This window comes from Dendrobates tinctorius, unplaced genomic scaffold, assembly GCF_039654945.1.
Source record: "Dendrobates tinctorius isolate UK_male_01 unplaced genomic scaffold, ASM3965494v1 ptg000111l, whole genome shotgun sequence".
NCBI classification, from domain to species: Eukaryota; Metazoa; Chordata; class Amphibia; order Anura; family Dendrobatidae; genus Dendrobates; species Dendrobates tinctorius.
This window is the reverse complement of record NW_027361779.1, coordinates 6,675,672-6,692,057: the sequence shown is the minus strand read 5'-3', so window position 1 is coordinate 6,692,057 and position 16,386 is coordinate 6,675,672. Positions and strand designations below refer to the sequence as shown.

Here is a 16,386-nt window from a genome sequence, read left to right as displayed (position 1 = left end):
TATAAGCCAAATCAGAGGGGTAATCTGCAATTCTGTGGGTTGTTTGCACCCTTAGCGGCACTACAGTGGGTGAAGAATGCTCAATTTCAGGGGTCAGCAATCTGACACAAATCTGAAAACATTTTTTGACGCTCTATGAAACTGACCCTAATGTACGTGTTTGAAGGAAATGAGATTGTGTGAAAGATGGCAATGTCTGTGCAGCGCTGGGGAAGATGTTGGTGCCATATAAGCATGGAAATAAACGACATACTTGGGTGATCACTGTACTCAGCTTTAAATAACACATGACAATCTCTGCATACTCTGTACCCCGACGCGCTGGTGATGCTCGGCTAAGTGAAAAACTCTGATTTTTGTTTTATATTCCCAGCAGGGTTTCGATCAGGTTTTCTAAACTACAAAATTGCATGCGAAAACGTACTGTCTTATTTCATGGCTACAGTATACACAGAGAGCTCGTACATACATCCCATTTCATTTTCTGAATGTTCAGCTATATGTTATTTTTTTTACTAGTCACACCAAAATGTAAACTCTCTGCGTTTTACGCATTCCACAGATGAGTATAACGATGGCCTCTGATTAGCAACATGCTGCCTTTGGGTAGTTGTATACTAGCCTGCTTCCACAGGTCATTCTGCCTTCAGAACAATCTGCAATAGATAGTCAAAGTACACATAGGCTGCCATTGATCTCGGCAGCGCAGGTCCTATTTACACAACATGATGTGCTGCCGAAAAAGATGACCTGTTATGTAGCTAAAAAAGGTAATTTCACCCAATGAAGGAGCGTTTTACTAGTTCATCGGGTTATCAGCAGCCAGCACAGACTGCACAATAATGGTGAAACAAGTGATGTAAATGGCCTCTAATTATTTACAGCAGTGGATTCTAGGGGGGTGTATAACACAGTACAAGTACACAGAGGTCACTGGAATTACTAGTAGCTGTTTAGCTATTGGATTATTGTCATGGCCGGAAATACTGCTTATTTATACCTGGGTGCTCTCAGCGCCATTGGGACGTGATGTGGGGCACAGCGTAGGACACCCTAAGACTCATGCCATTAGGATTTAGTCTCTAGTGGTGATTGCCACAGAACCAAGGAGGGTAAAGGCCCTTTTACATTTAGCGATGCACCAGCGATCCGACCCGGTCAGGATCGCTGGTGCATCGCTAAATGATCGCTAGTGAGCTGCCATACAGACACACCTCACAGCGATGCAGCAGCGACGCAGCGCACGATACTCACCTTTCACACACAGCGATCCTGACGTCCTCCCGCCCGCCTCCACGCGTCGCTCGTCGTCACAGCAGGAAGCTGACGACGAGAAATGGAGCCGGACATTCTCGTGCGATCAGTGATGGACAGCGGGGGAGCGGTCGGAGGTAAGTATCACACATAGCGATATTGCTATAACGTCACAAAATCGGTGACGTTATAGCGATATCGCTAGCGATATCGCTATGTGTAAAACCCCCTTAAGTGTATGAAGTGGTCTGGATTGTGTCTGCATGTATTAACAAATCTCTAATCAGGGGTCTGAACAAATTTCGGGTTCTGGGATCTAATTAATTTAAGGCTCTACACCAAGTTCTTCTAGACTGCTCAACAGTTTTTTTAAGCTGGTTCTAAAATATTAAAAGAAAGCATATTGCCTTACTAACCGAACTGCCCCCGCTATTCTTCTATTATCCTAGGCTGAGCACACTGCTTCCTCATCCACATGACACCCAGTGGTGCAATTACTGCTCACAACAGAGACTGGCTGCAGCGGTCTCAGGGAGTGGAGGAAGCCCAGTGACAGGCTGAAGTGGAAGAGGAGCGGTGGTGGATCGGTAATGTGAGTATGACGTCTGTGATTTTAGAAGCTGCTGCATTTTTAATTTTTTTACATTTTTCAGGGGCGAAAAACATACAATGCTGGATTTAAAGGGGTTGTCCAGGCTTGGAACAATAGTCTGCCGTCATTCTATGTGACTTGCCGACTAGCGTCATTTGGCTCCTCTCAATTCACTTCCATAGAAAGAAGCTGAATGAGTCTAGTCGACACGTGACTGCAACAATGGAAACTGCATACATAAAGACATGTGACCGCCAACTAACATGGGGAAAAACAGTGAGCGCTTCGCATGCTGCATACTTTTGTCCCAATCCTGGACAAGCCCATTAAATACATTTTGGGGACTGGTGTTTGAATTAAACTGTGGACTAGGCTCTTGATTACCGTAACTCATAGCTTAAGTCAGACCTCTGATTTCACGAAAGGGTTAGCCTTAGGGTCTGAACTAGATTAGCGTTCTGGTCTGAATATTTTCCTTTGTCTGAGAATATGTTGGCACAATCTAAATAAAATAGTCACATTATTATTATCTGTGCCGGGTCTAAGTTCAGGTAGAGATCTAGACAGGGACTGTCTGTCTGCAGTCTCCAACATCATGTCTGCTCTCTATCTGAAACTCAACCTCTCCAAAACTGAACTTCTTCTGCTCCCGCCATCTACTAACCTCCCTAAATCTGACATTTCCCTCTCTGTGGGTGGCACCATAATAACACCCCGACAGCAGGCGCGATGTCTGGGTGTTATGTTTGACTCCGATCTCTCCTTCACCTCCCATATACAATCTCTTGCCCACTCGTGCAGCTTACACCTAAAGAACATCTCTAGAATCCGCCCTTTTCTCACAATGGGAACGACAAAAACTCTCACTGTCGCCCTGATCCACTCCCGCCTGGACTACTGTAATGCTCTATTAATTGGCCTCCCTCTCACTCGACTCTCCCCTCTCCAGTCTATCCTTAATGCAGCAGCCAGGGTTGTCCATCTGGCTAATCGTTACTCAGACGCGTCCGCTCTTCGCCAGTCGTTACACTGGCTGCCAATTCATTACAGGGTACAATTCAAAGTACTTGTTCTCACCCACAAAGCTCTCCACAGTGCGGCACCCCTTTACATCTCCTCCCTCATTTCTGTCTATCAGCCTAACCGACCGCTGCTCTCTGCAAATGACTTTCGACTAACCTCTGCCCTAATTCGTACCTCCCACTCCCGACTATAAGACTTCTCCCGTGCTGCGCCAATCCTCTGGAATGCTCTACCCCAAGATATTAGGACCATCCACAATTTGCATAGTTTTAGGCGCTCGCTCAAAACACATTTGTTCAGAGCGGCCTATCACATTCAGTAATCAAAGTCATTTTATGTTTGTGTGTGTGTAGCCCATTCACTATCTCCAAATAACCCCCACCCCCTGAAGATGGCTGGACCATCATTGTAAATACATCATTGTAAATACAAACCTGTGCTTTGTATCTCCCCCACCTCATTGTAGATTGTAAGCTCCCACAAGCAGGGTCGTCTTATTTCGCTTTAATTATTGTATTGTCAACGTTGTTACTTATGACTGTTGTGTTTGAAACTGTTCAACTGTAAAGCGCTGTGGAATATGATGGCGCTATAGAAATAAAGATTATTATTATTATTATTATTATTATTATTATATACTCAAGGATCTGAATTAATTTAGGGGTCTGGTAACTAAATAATTCTTTGGTCAAGTCTGGGTTTTTTAATTAATTTTGGGGTCAAAATGTATTTAGGGGTGAGTTTATGTACTAAGACTGCAGATAAGACAGGGGATAGAACAATGAATTAATTTTTCTATGTATCAATACTGGCAATAAAGACATTGCGCTCATATTTCTCTACTTTAATTTAAGAAAAGATCCATGCTCACTTTTTTGAAAGAGAAATGTGGATGTTCTGGATCAGAAATATGCAGTGTTACACGTCCTCCCATTGGAAGGGCAACCAGTTTCCACTTTCCATTTTGGAATACGCACAAGTTTACGGGTATAATGGGAATATTCACTGTGCATTGAACTGGCCAAGGGAGCTAAAGACGGAAAGCTGGAAAGGCAACAGCCAAGATTCAAGGCATCTGATGTGCCCCCTAGTGGCTACTACAGGCTATTACAGATAAGGCTTGACACATGCCAGCAGGATCACATATTTACATCTGCACCACAGCTGGAATTGGCATTGTGCACTTTCTTTAGTGCTTTAAGATAACACAGTACATTAACACGTAGATCTAAGGAAAAGCACAGATAAAATGTTGCTTTATCACAATGACTTATGCCAGTGACAAACAAAAATCTGGCAGACATCGTAAAACTGCAAATAAACCTTTACGACTTAAATATTACCATGCTCCAAAAAACTCATTTTTCTACATTTATGAGTGCTTAGCTAGCCTGTGAGATTTTATATTAGCACAGCCGTGAAAAAAACCCCTCTGTTTTAAGCTAAAATGGCAGAATCAAAAAATTATACAAAAAAACCCCAACAACCAATCAGCTGTTCTCAGCAACCGGACATAAACAGCGGGGGAGCTGACTTGCACAGCGCCATCAGCTGTTTAGTGGCCACTGCCAGGTACTGCACATTCAATTCCATAGGCGCTCATCTGCAACCCAGGCAGCAGCCACTAAACATTGTACAAAAACGTTCTATTTGGCTTTGAGAAAGGTTTACATCTGGCTATTGCTGAAAATATCTGATCAGTGAGGGATAACCTAAGGATATGTCATCAATGTCAAAGCATATAAGAGTCCACGTTATTCTCTTTTATTTTCTATTCATAACACATATCCACTATGCAGGGAGTTCCTTGTGCAGAAAATGTATGAGAGCCTGAAAAGAGCCACTGCAACCTGCAGAGCCTTTCCTGGGAGTGTGGTGAGGGTGCCGGCAGCTGGACTCACCAACTTAATGATTTGCTCTTACTCCTAGTGGAGCTGCTACCTGCAGCGCCCTCTGGGAACTGGAAACCAGTGGAATATAAGATCTATATCTTTATCTGAACAGAGATAACAGCATTAAATGATTACAATTATTATAAAAAAAACAACAACCTACTGTTTAAATCTGGCTATGTTAAATGTATTTTTAAAAATTGTTGGTGTTTTTTTTTTTAATTTTTCATATCATGATTTAAATATACAAAAAAACAATAAAAATGGAAATTTTTAATTTTCACAATGGCCACTGAGGCTACTCACACTTAATGTTGTTTCCGGAAAGTACATTAGCGGCAATATACTGACTCAGGACCTATCTTTTGCATTGAAGCATCTAATCAGCGTGTGCAAAGTTCATTGTGAAGGGAAGGGGAGCTGAGAAACCCCTTATGGTGAATGAAGGCTACCGTGATATCATCTGTATATAAAGGTGTTACATGACATTCTAATCCAGCCTAAGATGATATTGAGACTTCTGAAAAGTTTTCTCACACAGCCAAACCAGATCTCACACTTTGCACTGACTATGGGCAGTACCCTGAAACACAGTGTCTGCAAATTGAGATTTTGGTTTTGGCTTTTATCCTAAGACATGTGTCAAGGCTCGTTAAAGGGTCGACATTGACTTCTAGGGCTGCTACTTTCAATAGGTGGCAATAAAGCTCCAGTTCTCTTCCTCTCTGAGGAGACAATTTGCATATTTCCCAGAGGAGCATTGCAGCTTAAAAGTCTCCTCATCTTGGCATGCTTGACAATGTCCGCAAGGAGAAACAATATTCCTTGGATCCTGTACAGAACAGGAATTCTAAGCCTAAAATAGCCCCCCGTGGACAATGTAAAAATTGAGAAATTTCTTTTTTTTTTTTTAATGAAAACTACAGATTGTGATATGAAATATAAACAATTCCGAAAAATTTTTAACAATAAATTTGATACAGAAGCATAATTTAAATAATAGATTACTAGCTTGGCCCGTGCAAAATTTTCGCACATTGGTCGTCGGGGGCGCAGGCAATTTCAGAAAAAGCAAGCTGGTCAAATGTAAATGTATTTCATGAGCTGATGAACACAGACAGATATTTATATATGTAGATTGGTAATGCAATAAATTGGTTTGATAAGTAGAGGCCAAAAAATGTTTTCCGGTTGAGGTGCCACCTGCAGGTCATTGTGTCTTTCTGCAGGTTCATGAAAATGAATGTTTCAACTGTATTTAGTGATAAAATCGTGGATGTGTGGTTTGTTTGGCTGTTTTCTTGCTGAAGGGGGCAAGTTTACCTTTCAAATGGTGTATCATGTGTGGGTGGGGCGAAATAATCACAGGATCAACAATGCAGAACAGCTGCACTAAAAATAGGCTGAACTAGATGGACATAAGGTCTTCCTTCAGCCTTCAAAACTATGTTACTATGTAAAAAGAAGTGCATGTTTACAAATGTGTTGGTAGTGTGCTTTGGGGTACTGTGGTGCTACCTGCAGGTCATGTTTCCTTATTGCAGGTTTATAAAAATTAATGTTTAAACTGTATTTAGTGATAAAATCGTGGATGTGTGGTTTGTTTGCCTGTTTTCTTGCTGAAGGGGGCAAGTTTACCTTTCAAATGGTGTATCATGTGTGTTTGTGGGGCGAAGTAATCCCCGAAAAAGCAGTACATGTTTACAAATGTGTTGGTAGTGTGCTTTGGGGTACTGTGGTGCCACCTGCAGGTCATTTTTCCTTATTGCAGGTTTATGAAAATTAATGTTTAAACTGTATTTTGTGATCAAATTGTGGATGTGTGGTTTGTTTGGCTATTTTCTTGCTCAAGGGGGCAAATTTACCTTTCAAATGGTGTATCATTTGTGTGTGTGGGTGCAGTATGAACGGGGATACAAAGGAATCACCGACAAACAGTGTTTAGAAATAATAGAATACATTTTCTGATGATACCTTCCTTATAATGGTTAGTATAATATGCAGTTGTGCTCAAAAGTTTACATATCCCGGCAGAAGTTTTGCTTTCTTGGCCTTTTTTAAAGACAATATAAATGATAACACCAAAACTTTTCTCCATTCATGGTTAGAGGTTGGGTGAAGTAATTTATTGTCAAACTATTGACAACCCAAAACATCCAAATGACCCTGATCAAAGTTCATATAATAAAATACTTGAAGAGGTCATGTTGCCTTATGCTGAAGAGGATATTCTCTTAAAATGTGTGTTTCAACAAGACAACGACCCTAAACACATCAGTAAACTAGCAAAATCTTGGTTCCAGTCCACCAAAATTGAGGTTATGAGTAGCCAGCCCAATCCCCAGACCTTAATCGAACAGAACACTTGTGAAGTGTCATAAAAAATGCCATTTCTGAGCATTCAGAGGTAGGCGCAGTCGGGCGCAGCGCTCTGTAAAAAAAAGAATTAAAATAAAAAATAGTTATATACTCACCTTCCGACGTCCCGTGATCTCCACTCCATGCGCCCGGCCTCGCGGTCCCAGTAATGCTTTGTGCCTTAGACCGGAGATGACGTCACTCTCGTGAGAGCGCAACGTCATCAGCGGTGTTTCGCGCAATGCACTACTGGGACCGCGAGGCCGGGTGCGTGGAGTGGAGATCGCGGGCCGTCGGAAGGTGAGTATATAACTATTTTTTATTTTAACAGAGACCAGGCATACCAGGAAAGGGGGGTGATGGGACCATGCATACCAGGAAAGGGGGGTTAGGGTGACCATACATACCAGCAAAGGGGGGTGAGGGAACCATGCATACCAGCAAAGGGGGGAGGGGGACCATGCATACCAGCAAAGGGGGGGAGGGGGACCATGCATACCAGGATAGGGGGGTGAGGTTGACCATGCATAAAAGGATAGGGGGGTGATGTTGACCATGCATACCAGGAAAGGGGGGAGAGGGTGACCATGCATACCAGGATAGGGGGGTGAGGGTGACCATGCATACCAGGATAGGGGGGTGAGGTTGACCATGCATACTAGGATAGGGAGGGTGAGGGTGACCATGCATACCAGGATAGGGGGGTGAGGGTGACCATGCATACCAGGATAGGGGGGTGAGGGTGACCATGCAAACCAGGAAAGGGGGGTGAAGGGGACCATGCATACCAGGAAAGGGGGGTGAGGGGGACCATGCATACCAGGAAAGGGGGGTGAGGGGACCATGCTTACTAGGAAAGGGAGGTGAGGGGACCATGCATACCAGGAAAGGGAGGTGAGGGGACTATGCATACCAGGAAAGGGGGGTGAGGGGACCATGCATGCCAGAAAAGGGAGGTGAGAGGACCATGCATACCAGGAGGGGGGTGAGGGAGACCATGCATACCAGGAAAGGAGCGTGAGGGGACCATGCTTACCAGGAAAGAGGAGTGAGAGGACCATGAATACCAGGATTGGGGGGTGAGAGGACCATGCATTCCAGGATTGGAGGGTGAGGGGACCATGCTTACCAGGATAGAGGGTGAGGGGTACCATGCACATCAGGATTGAGGGGTGAGAGAGGACCATGCATATCAGGATTGGGGGGTGAGGGGACCATGCATACCAGGATAGAGGGGGAGGGGTACCATGCATATCAGGATTGGGGGGTGAGAGGACCATGCATATCAGGATTGGGGGGTGCATTATTGCATTATTATTAAAACTTCATAAATAAGCTACATACATATTCTAAAATACCCGATGCGTTAGAATCGGGCCACCATCTAATATACATATATATATATATATATATATATATACATACAGTGGGGCAAAAAAGTATTTAGTCAGTCAGCAATAGTGCAAGTTCCACCACTTAAAAAGATGAGAGGCGTCTGTAATTTACATCATAGGTAGACCTCAACTATGGGAGACAAACTGAGAAAAAAAAATCCAGAAAATCACATTGTCTGTTTTTTTTTTCATTTTATTTGCATATTATGGTGGAAAATAAGTATTTGGTCAGAAACAAAATTTCATCTCAATACTTTGTGATATATCCTTTGTTGGCAATGACAGAGGTCAAACGTTTTCTGTAAGTCTTCACAAGGTTGCCACACACTGTTGTTGGTATGTTGGCCCATTCCTCCATGCAGATCTCTTCTAGAGCAGTGATGTTTTTGGCTTTTCGCTTGGCAACACGGACTTTCAACTCCCTCCAAAGGTTTTCTATAGGGTTGAGATCTGGACACTGGCTAGGCCACTCCAGGACCTTGAAATGCTTCTTACGAAGCCACTCCTTCGTTGCCCTGGCGGTGTGCTTTGGATCATTGTCATGTTGAAAGACCCAGCCACGTTTCATCTTCAATGCCCTTGCTGATGGAAGGAGGTTTGCACTCAAAATCTCACGATACATGGCCCCATTCATTCTTTCATGTACCCGGATCAGTCGTCCTGGCCCCTTTGCAGAGAAACAGCCCCAAAGCATGATGCTTCCACCACCATGCTTTACAGTAGGTATGGTGTTTGATGGATGCAACTCAGTATTCTTTTTCCTCCAAACACGACAAGTTGTGTTTCTACCAAACAGTTCCAGTTTGGTTTCATCAGACCATAGGACATTCTCCCAAAACTCCTCTGGATCATCCAAATGCTCTCTAGCAAACTTCAGACGGACCCGGACATGTACAGGCTTAAGCAGTGGGACACGTCTGGCACTGCAGGATCTGAGTCCATGGTGGCGTAGTGTGTTACTTATGGTAGGCCTTGTTACATTGGTCCCAGCTCTCTGCAGTTCATTCACTAGGTCCCCCCGCGTGGTTCTGGGATTTTTGCTCACCGTTCTTGTGATCATTCTGACCCCACGGGGTGGGATTTTGCGTGGAGCACCAGATCGAGGGAGATTATCAGTGGTCTTGTATGTCTTCCATTTTCTAATTATTGCTCCCACAGTTGATTTCTTCACTCCAAGCTGGTTGGCTATTGCAGATTCAGTCTTCCCAGCCTGGTGCAGGGCTACAATTTTGTTTCTGGTGTCCTTTGACAGCTCTTTGGTCTTCACCATAGTGGAGTTTGGAGTCAGACTGTTTGAGGGTGTGCACAGGTGTCTTTTTATACTGATAACAAGTTTAAACAGGTGCCATTACTACAGGTTTATGAGTGGAGGAAAGAGGAGACTCTTAAAGAAGAAGTTACAGGTCTGTGAGAGCCAGAAATCTTGATTGCTTGTTTCTGACCAAATACTTATTTTCCACCATAATATGCAAATAAAATGAAAAAAAAACAGACAATGTGATTTTCTGGATTTTTTTTTCTCAGTTTGTCTCCCATAGTTGAGGTCTACCTATGATGTAAATTACAGACGCCGCTCATCTTTTTAAGTGGTGGAACTTGCACTATTACTGACTGACTAAATACTTTTTTTCCCCACTGTATATGTGTGTGTTATGGAACAGATAATGCATATTCAGGTTTGTGTCGGTATTGGTATGTGTTTTCATCATTCTAGTGCTGGTGTATTACATTATTAGCCAATTTCCCCTTGACATATAAAGTAATTAGCACATTCACCCTATGCTGTGTTATTCCCTGTTGCCAAAACTGTTAAATGCCTCCATAAGTGAAGAGAAAGCATTAGCAGTGGACAGATGTAATGTTATGGCATGACAATGGAGGTGTTGGAGCAATTGGCTTAATTAGAAAGCTCATTAATTTGCAAAAAAAAAAATCTTCAAAATCCCATGTTTTTTCTTTTATGAACCTCAGGCCTTTAGGAACCTTCAATTTACACCTTTAAGGGGGAGACCTAGAAAAGTAACTTAATTACAAAATATGTCTACTTTTCCATCAGTGCCAAAAATACATGATATTTTAGTAGGCAAAGCTCGAATAGATCACAACCAGCAGGCAACACAATATTACAGGCGGTGGACCAAATATTTCAGCAGCCAAATTACTTTATATGTATAAACAGAGACAACAGAATATGTATGTATGCAACCACATACTTACGGGTTTACTGGCCTTATACCAGTAAAATGTATTCAGATCAACAGGCAGATTAGCATACTTGAATAACCATATGGGATGACATATGACAACCCCTTGAACAGGCAAAGAGAGCAACACTCCACCTTCCAAAAATGAGTGCTGGTCCAGAAAACCTCTTTGATTTTATTGGTCATCTGGTATGACCCAATGGAGCCATATGAGAAGACCACTATAGTTGTTCCCCTGGTGAGCTGATGTTATTGCCAGGGGAAGACATGGTTAGGAAATTTTTCATCTGCAGCAGTTGGTAATGCAGTCTTATATTTCGGGCATGTACGCCCTTGCTCTGCTAGAGCGGCTCTTTATGCCGGCACATAGACCCGCACCTAGAGGAACACATGTCCGATTAAGACAGGGGTTACCATCCTTTAAGAAACAACAGCTGCACAATATGATAAAATAATGGTCACATAAAAAGCATCATGAGGGATTAGAATTTAAAACCCCACACATTTGAACTCTTATGTACTTACTGTCAGAACAGATAACAAGTCTTCAACAGAACACTCGGGCTTCAGTCTGTCCCTAAACATCCGAACAGTTTGGTGTTTCAAATAATAATATGAAGCAATCTGTCCATAGGTTTGGGGCTCAATTGTACGATTGTCCTTAAATAAAAATAAAAAAACAATAATACACTTTGGATACGTAATGATGGAGTTTTTATGTTAATAAAGTGGATTTGTCACCAGATTTCACTATGCAAATTGCATATGTTATGAAATAAAATAATCTTAAGTCCAAGTACCTTCAGTCTCCAGCCACCCAGCCCAACTGTCAGCTGCAACCTGTACTGAGCAGTGTGAGATGTCAGCAACTGGAGCGACACTGAGGAGCTGTCAGCTAGGCTACATGGGCAGAAAAGGAGTGTAAACTTCCACAAAGGATTATACAGCCACTCTTGACATGGATTTTCATAGTAAATTCAGCAGCCTTATCAGGTCTAAGATCTATTTAATAATTTATGCACTTTGAATTTTGATCTCTGGGCACAGACTCACTTTAAAATTTGGAAACAAAATTAAATGAAAGAATGCACATAAAGAAAAAAATAAAGTGTAATTTTGCCTTTTTTTCTACTTCCATACCAGAAAAAAAAGATGCTGTGTGACATTCAAATATTTTACAAGGTTATTTTTTTATAATATATTATTACATTTATGTTTATACCAACATAGGTCTTAGCCACTGAAGTGCAGTGTTACCAAAGCCTCCTTCACACGTCCGTGTTTCTGGTACGTGTGGTATCTGCTTTTTTCATAGATACCACACATACCCATTATAACCTAAGGTGCTGTGCACATGTCTGTGTTTTTACATGGACCGTGTTGTCTGTGCAAATGTCATCGGAGACATGTCTGCTTTTTCCCAGTAGTATGGATGACAAGGGTATATACAACAAATATGAACCTAGCACTCAACTTAAAGGTATTTGTAAGGCGGTTTATTGTAGTATACGAAAAAAGACGTTTCGGTCAATGTGACCTTCTTCAGTTAGTGTGGTATATAGATTGTGTAGAGCTTATAGGCATCTATCAGAAAGGACGATGGTGCTTTAGGCATTGAGGAGAATGATCTCTCTAAGGTAATGAGCTTGTCAGTATATAGGAGAGGGGCAAACGTGCCTCCAGATGCGGTGTCCATCTGGAGGCACGTTTGCCCCTCTCCTATATACTGACAAGCTCATTACCTTAGAGAGCTCATTCTCCTCAATGCCTAAAGCACCATCGTCCTTTCTGATAGATGCCTATAAGCTCTACACAATCTATATACCACACTAACTGAAGAAGGTCACATTGACCGAAACGTCTTTTTTCGTGTACTACAATAAACCGCCTTACAAATACCTTTAAGTTGAGTGCTAGGTTCATATTTGTTGCTTTAACGGTTTGGGAACCTAACCTTAGCACCATCTTGAGTTGTGCTCACGGTGTTCTTTCTATAAGGGTATATACAAGTCCATAGATCCATGAAAAACATGTACTGTAGCTAGATGCCATCTGTGTTTAACTTTTTAGATTTCAGGCCCAAAAATGGTCTTTGAGGGCATTTATGCATGAAGGGATGTTGCATAAAATGTATCCCCAAATCATAAAAAAGCAGCAACATGCCTTCATGCATAAATGCCCTCAAAGACCATTTTTGGGCATGAAATTTGGTAACAAGAAATATTTTTTAACCACTGACAAATTTTTGTCTTAGCCTGGGAAGGGGGGGGGGGATTTTCATGCTTGTAGAAGTCCATATCCTTTACTTCTTAGGCTGGCCACCTCTGATAGAAGATAGAAGGGGGCATGCTGCAATCCAACAACAACATGTCTGACCTTTCTCCTGGGATCTGTCGGGTTATTCCCAAACAAATCGTTTATCAGACAGAAAATGCTACGTTGGTCCAACCTTGATCTAATGTGCGTGGGTAGCCAAAGCTAGGAGGCAACAGTGCTTTTTTAGGGCAGGGTTCCCCAACTCCAGTCCTCAAGGCCCACCAACAGATCATGTTTTCAGGATTTCCTTTGTATTACACAGGTGAAGAAATTATCACCTGAGCAATTCTAAGGAAATCCTGAAAACATGATCTGGTGGGCCTTGAGGACTGGAGTTGGGGAACCATGCTTTAGGGAATACCAGTGTTGCGATTTTTGGACAGTCCAATCGGCATGAAAACAGGAATCAGATAACACAAGTTTTAGATGACATTGTGCTTAAATGGTCAATATAACAGTATATTAAAATTATCTAACAGCTTCTTGTTGTTTTCAACCCTTCTATAAAGTCAGAATCATTTTAAGTTTGGCACTGTTTTCTCATGCACAGCTGTCTTGTGCTACATCACAGTTTAACACCTTTGTTGGCTCCTTATTTTACTGCACAAATTGCCTAACTTTAATTTGTACCTCAGAGACATATCAAGCCCATTATGTCTCTCTGTGCTGCTAACATCCGTCTTACTGTATAGTACTGTGTCTTCAAATGCTCCTAATTAGGCACGGACTTCCACATATGCCTGTCACTGCACTTACCTCCACTCGCCTTTAAATGGTTTGGTAGAAAAAAAGGTTTTAAAAAATAATACAAAACATTAAAAAAAAATAGAAAGAAATCATTCAGGTTCAAAAACAGAAATAAATGGAATTAGTTGCACTTAACTATGACTTCCTCACCTCCATACTAATATGTAAAAAAAATACTATTGGGAAGAAAAAATTCTGATCTTTAACAAAAAAACAACTTGCAAAAAGCAACTCAGTGAGGATGACAATAGTCATTATAACAATAAATCTACAATTAAAGCACACAATGTCTATGTGTTCTAGAGAGAGGAAGAATTTTATCACCATCACCTATGATACATTCACGTGAGATTTTCACGCAAATGGTAATAGATTGCTGCCCATTAGGCGTTACATAATGCTATGTTGACAGGTTTCATTCTATTTGCTGTAATGGACCTGGGATATACAAGGTCCTGAATGTCACTATCCATAAATTTCCCTTAGGCCTGGTTCATACCTCCTGATATTTCCGATATCTTAAAAAGACCAGAGATGTCAGTGTCTGTGTGTGTAATACTTGCGGCACACGTGTGGCAAACGTGTCCCACATCAGTACCACATGCATAGGCGCCTGAGATGCAGCAGTACAGTAAGCGCTGTTGCCCGGCGTCGGGTGCTGAAGACGGCTCTCTTCATTCTCCCCTGCTCTGCCGGCAATCAGCGTGAGCAGAGGAGAATGATCAGTTAGATCCAACTGATAACAGCGACAAGAGGCGGTGGCTGATGGGACTATTAGGGTGTGTGCACACGTTGCGGATTCCCCGGCAGTTTTTGCTGTGGTGTACAGTACCTTTATTTTCAATGGAAAACAAAAACCACAGTGCACATGCTGCGGATTTTTCCGCGCCGATTTGCTGCGGTTTCAAATCCGCAGCATGTCACTTCTTTGTGCGGAATCTGCAGCGGTTTCACACCTGCTCCATTGCACAGATGTCAAACCGCAGGGAAAAACCGCAGGCTAATCCACTGATAAACCGCAGGTCTTTGGACCTGCGGATTTACCTGCTGATTTTGCGAAATCCGCGCAGAAAATTCCGCAGCAGAATCCGCAACGTATGCACACACCCTTACTCCCATCAGCCTACACCTGCTGCTGCTAATAACAGACCCCATATTTTTTAAAATTGTTTATTTAAATAATTTAAAAAATAGCGTAAGGACCCCTCTATTCTTGATAAACAGCCTTGCTAACGCTGACAACTGAGGGTTGCAGCCCCCAGCTGTAAGTTGTGCCTGGCTGGTTATCAAAAATACAGTGGAAACCACTACTGATTTTTTATTTATTTACAGCGCAGTCGGCAGCTGTCTCTCACTCGACTCTCCCCTCTCCAGTCTATCCTTAATGCAGCAGCCAGGGTTGTCCATCTGGCTAATCGTTACTCAGACGCGTCCGCTCTTCGCCAGTCGTTACACTGGCTGCCAATTCATTACAGGGTACAATTCAAAGTACTTGTTCTCACCCACAAAGCTCTCCACAGTGCAGCACCCCCTTACATCTCCTCCCTCATTTCTGTCTATCAGCCTAACCGACCGCTGCGCTCTGCAAATGACTTTCGACTAACCTCTGCCCTAATCCGTACCTCCCACTCCCGACTCCAAGACTTCTCCCGTGCTGCGCCAATCCTCTGGAATGCTCTACCCCAAGATATTAGGATCATCCACAATTTGCATAGTTTTAGGCGCTCGCTCAAAACGCATTTGTTCAGAGCGGCCTATCACATTCAGTAATCAAAGTCATGTTATGTTTGTGTGTGTGTAGCCCATTCACTATCTCCATCTAACCCCCACCCCCTGAAGATGGCTGGACCGTCATTGTAAATACATCATTGTAAATACAAACCTATGCTTTGTATCTCCCCCACCTCATTGTAGATTGTAAGCTCCACAAGCAGGGTCGTCTTATTTCGCTTTAATTATTGTATTGTTAACGTTGTTACTTATGACTGTTGTGTTTGAAACTGTTCAACTGTAAAGCGCTGCGGAATATGTTGGCGCTATATAAATAAAGATTATTATTATTATTTATTAATACGCCCATCAACCCCGCCTACTCTCACTGCTATTAGCGGCAGCAGGTGTAAGCTGATGGGAGTAATAGTCCCATCAGCCACCGACTGCTGTCGTTATCAGTTGAATATAACTCTCATCAGTCTCCCCTGCTCGCACTGATCACTGGCAGAGCAGGGGAGAAAGATGCGAGCCGTCTTCAGAACCCAATGTTTGGGAACAGAGCTAACTGTACCGCTGCTTCTCAGGTGCCAGTACGTGTCACGTGGATGACATCCCTGTGTATCCACGTGCACGTGTGTGGGATGTTTTGGAGCCCTTGCTGCTGGTAAAAAAAACGGGCATGTCAGCGTGTTTTGCCCACAGACACAAGGTGCGTGGAAACACACTGAGGTGCACAGATCCAAACATTGGTTTACTTGTGTAAGTGTCTCCAGCACGTGTGAAAACTGTCACCACATGTACAGGAGACATGGACATCTGAAAGAGGCCTTATTGTGTTTTCTAGTCCAATCTATTCTCTCATCCTAAGGAATTGCACTATCCACTTTTAGCCA

The 16,386-nt window shown here is 42.6% G+C and overlaps 1 protein-coding gene across 1 annotated transcript in view; it reads right to left on the bottom strand.

The window, feature by feature from the left end:
• ASCC3 (activating signal cointegrator 1 complex subunit 3) overlaps positions 1-16,386 on the bottom strand; it is an 825,088-nt gene that overhangs the window by 111,463 nt on the left and 697,239 nt on the right. The window contains exon 36 of the mRNA XM_073589496.1: positions 11,243-11,377. Within this exon, the coding sequence (XP_073445597.1) occupies positions 11,243-11,377 (135 nt within the window). The remainder of the gene's footprint in view (positions 1-11,242; positions 11,378-16,386) is intronic.